Source organism: Hydractinia symbiolongicarpus, chromosome 14, assembly GCF_029227915.1.
Source record: "Hydractinia symbiolongicarpus strain clone_291-10 chromosome 14, HSymV2.1, whole genome shotgun sequence".
NCBI lineage: Eukaryota > Metazoa > Cnidaria > Hydrozoa > Anthoathecata > Hydractiniidae > Hydractinia > Hydractinia symbiolongicarpus.
Genome location: NC_079888.1, coordinates 14,773,234 through 14,783,835, shown reverse-complemented (window position 1 = coordinate 14,783,835; position 10,602 = coordinate 14,773,234). Strand labels below are relative to the sequence as shown.

The 10,602-nt window shown below is 34.6% G+C and overlaps 1 protein-coding gene across 1 annotated transcript; it reads right to left on the bottom strand.

Annotated features, from left to right (window-relative positions):
* Positions 1–421: 421 nt before the first annotated feature.
* On the bottom strand, positions 422–1,349 carry LOC130625709 (uncharacterized). The gene has a single exon (XM_057440811.1). It carries the CDS (start codon positions 1,276–1,278, stop codon positions 964–966), a length of 315 nt encoding a protein of 104 aa, XP_057296794.1. The 5' UTR covers positions 1,279–1,349; the 3' UTR covers positions 422–963.
* Positions 1,350–10,602: the final 9,253 nt, after the last annotated feature.

The following is a 10,602-nucleotide window of genomic DNA, read 5'->3' as shown; positions in this document are numbered from 1 at the left end:
GCAAACGTCGATTTTTTTAAATTATTTTAAAAAAATCAGAACTTGCACAAGTTCTTGTACAAGCCCATGCGCAATGCATAATACTAGCTGTTACACATAATATTGTATTGCACAAGTACTTGTATGTTATTTGCTATTGCAAATTTTGCTACGTGTAACGGACCCTTAACGTATCCATTCAAAGTTTCGTGTAAGGACAAATCTACAGCGTGAAATCACTAATCAGACTGAAACCGCCACGGTTAACCGTTTTGTATGAAATAATCTATAACTTTATAGGTCTATTATTAAAAAAGGGTTAACCGTTGTGACTTTGGTCTAATTTGCGTATTTAATTATAAAACAACACATTAGATGAAAGTACTGATGGTCAAGGTCAATTAAATATAAGTGACACAGATGTGACGCATGCGCAGTGTAAATCCAGACACGTTTTAATGGTTAATCGTGGGGTTAACCGTTCCCTGCAAATATATTATCACTGCAAGTATATTTTGTTAAAAACAATGAAAAGTATATATGTAATGTGAAAACATATCAACAAAAAGTATACCTCATGTATCACGTATAAAACCATGACGTATGCAGCCATGATAGTGATGAAAGTTTTCTCTGTTCAAGCAAATTTCTTCAATACTTGAGTCTCTCACCATGACATTTCACTATTGCACGCACACGCCTATGCATGGATAAAATAATTGAGTCAATAATACCTTTATCAAACTCTTCAATCGTTTTTTTCACACGAGCTGCAAACTGTTGATAAGTTTCGAAGGTTATATTCCATGCGAAAACATCTTCTGTTAGCTTTTTCCCAACAATATGAAAAAAGTTCTCTATCGGGTTGATGTCTGGTGGTATTTTTAAAAGCGTACAGCTGACACTTTCCATAGCATCCCTAGCCAGCTTTGAATTGTGACTAGGGTCTCCGTCCTGTATGAATATCTTGTCCTTTTGTGCACGTTAAAACATATACTTGAAGTTATCATCAATGAATGACTTGAAGTACTCACCATTCATCTTGTGGTATTGTTCGCATCTTATCACCCCTTTATCGTAGCTGATTGCGACCATCAAGTAAACGACTTTGCCGCCATGTCCAACTTTTGATCCTTTTGTTGTACATCCACGTGTCAATCCTTCAGATGCCAATCTCCATACACGCCCTATTGGTGCACGTGCTTGATCAAGTGGATGCGTTTTTAACACGAAACTCGTGGCATCTAAGTAAAATCCTATTTTGTGCGTCCAGACATATTCCCGATAGTTATTTAACATATGACGTGCAAATTGTGTTCGTTGTTTTTTATCTTTGAATGACACAAGTCCCTTTTCCCGTGCTTGTAAATAATGGTAACCGTTTTTGTTGAGAGTCCTTCGTATCGTTCTATCGGACACTCTAATGCCGGCTTCTTGTTTAATACGTTTTGCAGTAAAGTTTCCTTCTGTTTCTCGTAACTTTCATATCTCGAGTAGCAACTTTCTTTCGTCTAGGTCCGTCAAAATTGACTTGCGACCACGTTTTTTTAGGGCCGTGTTTTTTGTTGTTGGATGTATCGAACCACGAGCATGTCGGTACATAGTCGCCTGCGAATACTGCTTAAATCGTTTCACTAAACCTTTTATCGGTATACCATTGCCCTGGTGGAGATATTTCAAGTACACAGACATCTCAACTGGAATTTTTTCTTAAACACCATTGTTCTGTTATTGTTTTGTTCACATACCTGTAATTATAAGCAGAAAACATTATCGATGAACAAGGGAGATGTAGACTTGTAATAATTTATGTTAGCTATTATAGCGTGTATATACGTATAAAGATGACACAAAAATAAACAAACGTGTTTACATGTCACAGTCAAAATATGTCTCAGACAATCCTGGCCAAAATTGTTGATAAAATTTCCAATGCAGCATAAGCTCATAAGATAAACAAAGATGCAAGCCCCCCTCTCCATCCCATTTCAATGTTGAAGACAATGGCTGGCTGTGGGTTGAGTGGCCAACTGCATTTTTCAAACTGTGGCAATGACTTTAACATTGAAATGGGGGAGAGGGGAACTGGAAACTAGCTACTAATCTATAAGTGAAAATCCGCATTGTTTTAGTATACACATACCATAATTTTGCTGGCTAGTTTATGTCAAAACAGAGAATCTCTACACATGGGACCACAAAAACAAAAATGATAATAATAAAGATGATCAATCCACATGTGTTGGGCCTTTTCCCAACCAATTCTGGCCAGGATTGAAGAGAGCACTAGGGAAACAAGGATTACGAGGAATAGCGAAGTTTTAACCTTGCATCTGAAAAATTTTGCAAGAGATTGAGAACATCTGGTTAAGGACAATAAATTTGTTGAAAGTTTTTCCTCTTCTATCCTTATCTCAATATCCCAATATCTTTCCATCCGTAAGTCACTGGTTGTAGTTGTGGCTGGTTGTTGTAAATGTGAAATAGGAATATGAGATCGTCAAGTAGCATGGTTATAAAATGACTTTGCAAAATGCGATATTTCAATGCTCGAAATGTTGGTGGCAATTTTTCTGCTTCCAGCTGGTATATGGAGAACATGCACCACCGTAAATCAGCCAAAGATGTGTGTGCACTTCCACCAAACACTGACCAAATCGCTCAATCGTTTCAAGTGTATCCACAGTAGGCAAATCCTCGCTCACGCGAAGTTGCGATAATGCTTCGAGAACAACGTCAATTTTTTGATAAGTTTTCGATCAAGTGGATTTTGATTTGCCATAAAGTCTACCAGTTTGGTCATAGCCTGTCAGTACGTGAAATGCTAGGATGGCTTCAGATCAATTTATGTCACCGAAATTTTTATCTTTTCCGGCACGAAAATTGGTGACCTTAAGTAATGAAAGTGGAATTGGAGTACAATAGTAAACGTGCAGATTTATGAGTGAGTAATATTTTACCGGTGGTAATAAAGTATAGTAATGAATAAGTAACAGGAACACATCTGTATCGGGAGAATAATCCGCATATTCAGTGAATGGGTCACTTTCACCGATGTTGGTAGCATGTAATATTAACAACTGTCTTTAACAATGTATTCTTAATATCGTTTGTTTCAAAATTCTATATTTAGATATTTTATTTACTGCATTTTTGAGTCAGCTAAATGATCTCGATTCGTGATTTGCAAATTTAGGAAAATTATTTTACGTTCGCGTTTTTTTGACGATAAACTACGTATATTCAAATAAATAATGGTTAAAACGAAAAAATCCATATAATAAATAATTGTTCCAACGTAAACACATGCATAACAGGATAGCCCGGAATCTTATAGAGAAAACTCATAGTTTAATACTTATAGGACTAAAGAGTACCAAGAACATTTAAATGCGAAAATGTGCAACGACAAATAATAATAAAAATAATTTAGAAACAGATAATGGTAGCAAATAAATAACAAGAAAAACAAATTTTTAATTTGATTATGATGGTGTGTTTATTTTTATTTTATTTTTTTTGCCGTTATTTTTTTTGTTTTTTTTTTGTTTTTTGCCGGTTTTTTTCGCCACACGAAAGTTGGGAAATCTTTCCTCCCATGTTTGACCCACCACCGATACGAATTTCGAGTCAAAGGGCAAGGAGGTTCCTCCCTGTACAACTTGTACTCCATAAATGATAAAACTAAGAAGCAGAATGAAAAATAAATTAATGATAAGTAAATCAGCTGAAGAGAATTTTTACGTCGTATACGTACCTCTTGTTTCCTCTTCTTCTGTTTTCATTACGGGTACAGGCGGAAGAGCTTCGATCGCAACGGTACGTTGTGTAACGGTGTTTTGTTTTCCTCCAGTAAATAATAATACGTGTTTATTTAACATACATAATTAAATTACTGACGTAATCGTAATTATCCCTCAAAAGGATTGTCTGTTTAAACACGTATAAAACATTTTGTATATTTTAACTTAATTTTTGTATATTTTGTATATTTTTTTTCTTTCTGTGTCGCCGCCGCTGGGTCTACCAAGTCTACCTTTTTAAGGGTCGGTTTTTTGGTCAGCTCGAGCATTACGATACGATTTCTCAAGTGTTCATGTCTCAGGTCAGAAAGCTTTTTTGTTTGCAGTTTTGCTGCTTTTCATTCTTTGTCACAACCTTTCTAAGGGCTGGGTTCCAAGTCTACCAGGGCTAACCTGGGCTCTGTGTCAGTAGGTGAAAGCAACAACGATACGATACGTAGTTTTCGACTCTTCTTTTTCCAACGTTTAACAAAAGTTTCTGGTTTTGGCGGATGGTATAAATGAATGTGGCTTGTGTGTTGCAGGAGGCAAGGGATGCTTACTCAAGGGCCCGCACCAGATCCCAAGAATGAGTGAATTTCACCAATCCTCATGTTTCCACATTCATATGTGTTTGTTTCAGTGGCTTCTTTTTCTCTGGAGAGAAACCTCCTTTTTTATTAACATCTGTGTCTTAAAAGGCTAGTTATATCTGCATTCCGATGTAGTTACACCTATTCTCCATTACGGATAATGCCACATTTTTTGGGTAAAAATCCCTAAACAAAGTAATAACAATAGATTGATTTTGTTGTAACACACCATTAGATAGCACTTCAAGTGAACCTTGAAATGGTGGTTGTTCCCGAACTGGTAAAACACCTTTTCAAGTAGCAAAAGCCATGCATTAAATTCTTGTTCTCCTGGCCTGGTTCTTATGTTATAAGTTAATTTAAATTCTGTAACCAAGTGCCATAGTGGAGAACTGTTTTAGCACATATTAACAATTTCAGTTGGTTTTCTTTTTCTGACAATAGCCAATAATTGTGAAAAATCACAACCTAAAACAACAACTTTACCTCCAAAAGGAAGTTCGCTATTTTAAATGTCTTTAAGAAGACGATCTATGGCATAGACAATTTCGGAGATTATGCGCCATTATGGATTTTCAAAGCTCGGTGGTGCAAGTTGAACTTTGAACCCTATACGCCGCAGTGGAAAACTGTCTTAAAACACCCAAAAAAACAAGTTTTGTATACACTCTTAGCATGTTTATGTCTTTGTTATCTTGTCGATCTTACTTATCTAAGTCTCAGGGGATGACTAGACAACATCTATTTAAGCGTATTTTTTGATCTATTGATAAATTATATATAGCAATTAAATTTACGTGTGTAAGACGTAGGTGATACTGAGTGCGCGTTATAATTATTTTTGACTGCAGTTGTAGAAAAGTTAATCGCCAGAGCTTTTTCTGCAATGGAACGTAATATGCAATAATTCAAACGACAGTGCAACAACAGAGAAACTTAAAAATTTCGTACGCGAAGAAACTTTCTGAGTTTAAAATACCGCATCCAAATATCATTTTAAAGGATCTATGGGTTGACGACGTAACAAAATGGCCATTAATAACACTGGGTAATATTTTCTCATATAATTTAAAGAAAAAATATTTTGATGCTGACTATATGGGAAAATACAAAGACCAAATGGCGTATTCCTTTTTCGATAGTGGCTTTGTAGGTCCAATACACATTTACACATGTAGGTAAGATCTTCACAGAGTATTAATGAAAACAAAAACTTGTGGATAGCTTTTCACAAAGTAAATACAAATATTTTACAGCCTGGTGTTCTTGCATGGCAGGAGCATATGAAGCCTGCAGTCATATAATCGGTATATTGTATAAAATGGAGTATGCAAATAACAAAGGATGGTGCTCACCCGCTTGTACAGATATTGCATGTGAGTGGAACAAATCCACTAAAAAGGTAATTGAGCCAAAACGCATAACAGATCTCATTGTTAGAAAAAAGTTAAAAGCTGATGGAAAGGAAAAAGAAAATAGCTGAGAAGAAATAAGAATGAACCATTTGAAAACATTTGACCCTCGAATTACAGCTCATGAGCAAGAAGATGAAAAAACCTTTAACTTATTTTTTAGCTGAACTATCAAATATTAAGAAAGATGCAGTTATTTTTAAATCTATAGAAAACCACACTTCAAAAAAAAAACAACTTTTGCGGACGCAAATATTGAAAACACGGCAAATAAAGTACTTCTTGATAATCCCAACGCAAATGAAAAAGAACTAACCAAAATATTAATGGAAAATATAAACATAAACGAACCAGCTATAAACAATGTTGAATATAATACCAGAGAACAGTTTAACACTACACTCTGGTTTGATATGAGAGAAGGACGCTTAACAGCATCGAAACATCATGAAATATTTACAAAATTCAACACTTTGGGTCGTAGCAAAAGTAATGTTAAACCAAAAACAACCCCATTAGTTGCCAATATTTTACAAGTTTGAAAAAAACTTGGAGAAATACCAGCTATGAAATGGGGTCGTGATTATGAAGAAGATGCATTAAAACCATTTTATGCTGATCAAATTCCAAGACACGAAGGTTTTAAAACAGAAAAAAGTGGTTTAATAATTGACCAACAAAAACCATTTATAGCTTCACCCGATGGTTTCATGGTATGTAAGTGCCATAGTAAATCATCACTAGAATTAAAATGTCCATCCAGTGTCAGAGATAAAAAGTTTATTGATGGTGTGACCAACTGTGCTTTTTTATCACTGACACCAGATGGAAAAGTTATAATAAACCAAGCACATAAATACTATACACAAATCTTTTCCCAGATGGCAATTGCAAAGAAACGGCAAGCATTTTTTATTGTATGGACAACAAAAGTCTTGTTTATTGAAAAAATTGACTTTCATTATAAACACTGGAAAAAAGTGAAAACAAATTTAGATATTTTTTTCAAAGAAAATGGTATGATGGCAGCCAGTACGGTCGTGTTCTACGCTTTACTATTATTCTTGTTGTTGTTTGTGGAAATATTGAAACTGTTGAATACGAAAGAAAGAATGATTTATTAGAACTGTTAAAGAGAAAAGGATTAAATGTATTACATCAAAATGTTCGTGGCTTATTAGCAAATTTTAGTGGTTTACAGGCACTTTTTTCATCGCATCCAAACATAGATGTGTTTACGTTATCGGAAACTCATATTTCAACCGCCGAAGATGTCGATCAGTTGTATGATATCCCAGGTTATAATTTTGAAAAAAGAAATCGTAATACTGGTAAAGGAAGAGGTGTAGCGGTTTATATAAATGACAGCATAAACTATGTTAGGCGAACAGATTTGGAGATTGGTAAACTCGAAAGCATTGTTATAGAAATTGTCGTTAAAAATTCGCATAACGTTCTTATAGCAACACATTATAGGCCTCCAAACGGCACAAAACACTTGCCGAGTAATTACAATGAGTTATTAGAGACATCATTATCGCTTTGTTGTGCGGAGTCTAAAGATGTTATACTCATAGGAGATATGAATGTTAACTATTTAAATTCACGAGATAATAGAGAAGTTAAAGCAATTATTCAACAGAAGGGTTTAACACAAATAATTAAAAAACCAACGCGTGTAACGCAGGACACAAAATCTTTAATCGACATTATAGCAACGAACAACCCTGGGTCAATCGCTGAACAAGACGTCATACCGACTAGTCTCAGTGACCATGATTTAGTAGGTTGCGTACGAAAATTAAACAACAAAAAGTACACGTCAAAAACAGTCAAAACCAGAAATTATGCCAAATACAATCCTGATAATATGAATTGTGATTTTGAACAAGTGATTTGGTTGCCGGTATTATCTTTATCAAACGTTAATGACGCTGTTAACACATTTAATGGTATTGTAAAAGATATTTTCGACAAACATGCGCCGATCATTCAAAAAAGAGTGAAAGGTCGCCCATGCGCTTGGCTTAACGAAAACTTGAAATCAATAATGAACCAGTGTGATCAACTTTTACGAAAGGCTAGAAAAAGCAACAGTGCAAGTGATTGGAGGAAATATAAGGACTTAAGAAATAAATGCAACAATATGCAAAAAAACGCTAAGGCTAAACATCACAAGAACTTAATAGACAAAAACCGCACAAATCCCAAAGCTTTCTGGAAAGCAGTGAAAACTATATTTCCGACAAAGGCTAACACAAAAAATGCGTCTAATAACGAGAAAGATAATCAAACTCGCGCCAATGCCTTCCGTGATTACTTTTCAACAGTCGTAAATAATCTGAAGTCATCCGCATTTAAATTGAAGAACTTTATCTGGAAACCGCCAAATCACATTTGCTCCAGAACTAGAAAATCTTTTAATTTTCAATATGTGTCTAAAGTTTTTATCAAGGATTTTCTTAAAAAGAAATTAAAGAGAAAGAAATCCACTGGGCTTGATGAACTCCCTCCTGGAATGCTTAAAGATTGTGCGCAACATTTAATTGTTCCGTTACATCACATTATTAACCAGTCTTTACGCTCCAGTACAGTTCCGAACGCATGGAAACAAGCAAAAATCGTCCCACTTTTTAAATCAGGAGACACAAACAAACCTGAAAATTGTCGTCCAATTTCAGTGTTGCCAATACTCTCTAAATTATTGGAAAAAGCAGTACACACACAATTAATGGAATTTTTAGAAAATGAGAAATTACTAAATGACTCCCAATTTGGCTATAGAGCTAAACGTTCAACACATCTTGCAACAACACTACTTGTTGACGAAGTAAGACAAGCTGCCGAGAACGGAAAGTTAGTTGGAGCGCTGTTCCTGGATTTAAGTAAAGCGTTCGATACGATCAGTCACGATGTAGTCTTAAGAAAACTTTCATCATACGGTGTTGACAATGTAGAATTGTTGTGGTTTACAGATTATCTTTTTAACCGATCACAAGTTGTTGAAGTTGGCAATCGAACATCAGCAAGTTTTAATGTTGTAAGTGGAGTGCCGCAAGGATCGATACTCGGTCCTATACTATTTTTGATATTTTTTAATGACTTCTCGGAACACCTTGAGAAAAGTAAGTGTATTCAATTTGCTGACGATACCGTCATCTATGTTGCAAATGCTGACCCCTATATAATAGAAACAACATTGAACGATGAATTAGAAAACGTATCCACTTATTTGAACGATAACAAACTCATACTGAATCTAAAGAAAGGAAAAACAGAAACTGTGCTATTTGGAACATCTAAAAGATTATCCCGTAAAAATACCAAAAATACAATCCAATTGGCAATGCAGGGTCAACCTATTCATCATTCCACGTCTTACATATATTTGGGAAACGAACTGGATTCGTCACTAACCCGGGTTGATAATTTCGAGAAGTCATATAAGAAAGCAGCCGGAAGATTGAACCTTCTTAGAAAAATGCGACCATTTCTGAGTTTTGAAGCTGCTTATAAAATCTATCAGATGGTAATTGAACCCATTTTGTTGTATAGTTCTCTTTTAAATTTAAAATTATCGATGACCCAACGAAAAAAGTTACAATCAATAGAAAATCGAGTCGGACAAATAGTTGGAGGAAAAAATACGATTGGGAGTATTGAAGGAAAGATGAAAGGACGGGCATGCGTTTTGGTAAAAAGCTGTCTGACGAGCACTGTCTGCGAAAATTTCAATAAGTATTTTGTTATCAACGAGTATTCAATTAATACACGGAATCGAAATATGTTAGTGAAATTACCACGTATAAAATTAGAGTTCGGAAAAAGATCCTTCAAATATCTTGGTGCAGCATTATACAATGACTTACCATTAAAAATACGTTGTTGCGATAACTTATTTCAGTTCAAAAAATTAGTTTATCAACATTTTATGTGAATATTCGCTTTTAAAATATGTTTTATATGTTTTTAGTAATTATTAAAGTAGCTTCTGTTTCTAACTTTTGCGCATTCTAGTTTCACATTTTTCTCTTTTTCTTTTTTCTTGGTACGTACATGCGTTTTATATTAATTTCTTAGCTAACTCATGAGTGGTTATTTAGTAGATAATAGTTTTTGCTTATATTTTTCTTTCTTTTATATATTTTTACTGACAGGACACACGAAAGTGTAAAAAATCCTGTATAAATATTGTTTAATAATAATAATAATAATAATAATAATAATAATAATTTAGTTTGCCTAGCTTTGCTGGGTTTTAAACCTGTCACTTTCTGCGCAAAATGTGAGAATGTTTTATTTGAAGAACGTGAAATCAGCATTTAATGTGACATGTGCTCCGCTTGGTTTCACTGCAAATGTGAAAAACTTTAATTATCTGAACTTCGTTCTGATGTAGACTGGATCTGCTCTATATGTTTAGTTTTTCTAGCTACATAAAAAAACATATAAATATATTGTATTAGAAATCGTGTTTTAACTATATAAATGAGTTGTTAACAAAATATGTTCGTAATATATTGACCCAAACGGTCCAAACATGAAACTAAAGGTGAGCGTAAATTTGGTAATGCTGCACAAACAACTAGTATGTCATCCATTATTGGCAAATATAAAAGAGGAAGTTAAGTCTTTAAAATTCTGAAATGTTTCATCCTTTTAATTGCCTGTTCAACGTAAATTCGCACATTTGCAATATTAGGTGTCTCTTTTACGTCACTTGACAACATTTGTGCACCTTTTGCTGCACTAGGGGGGGGGGATTGCCAATGTACACTGCTTCATCGCTAGGTCTGTTTTAATTTTAAATCCCTGATCTGCCATTACTTGATCATA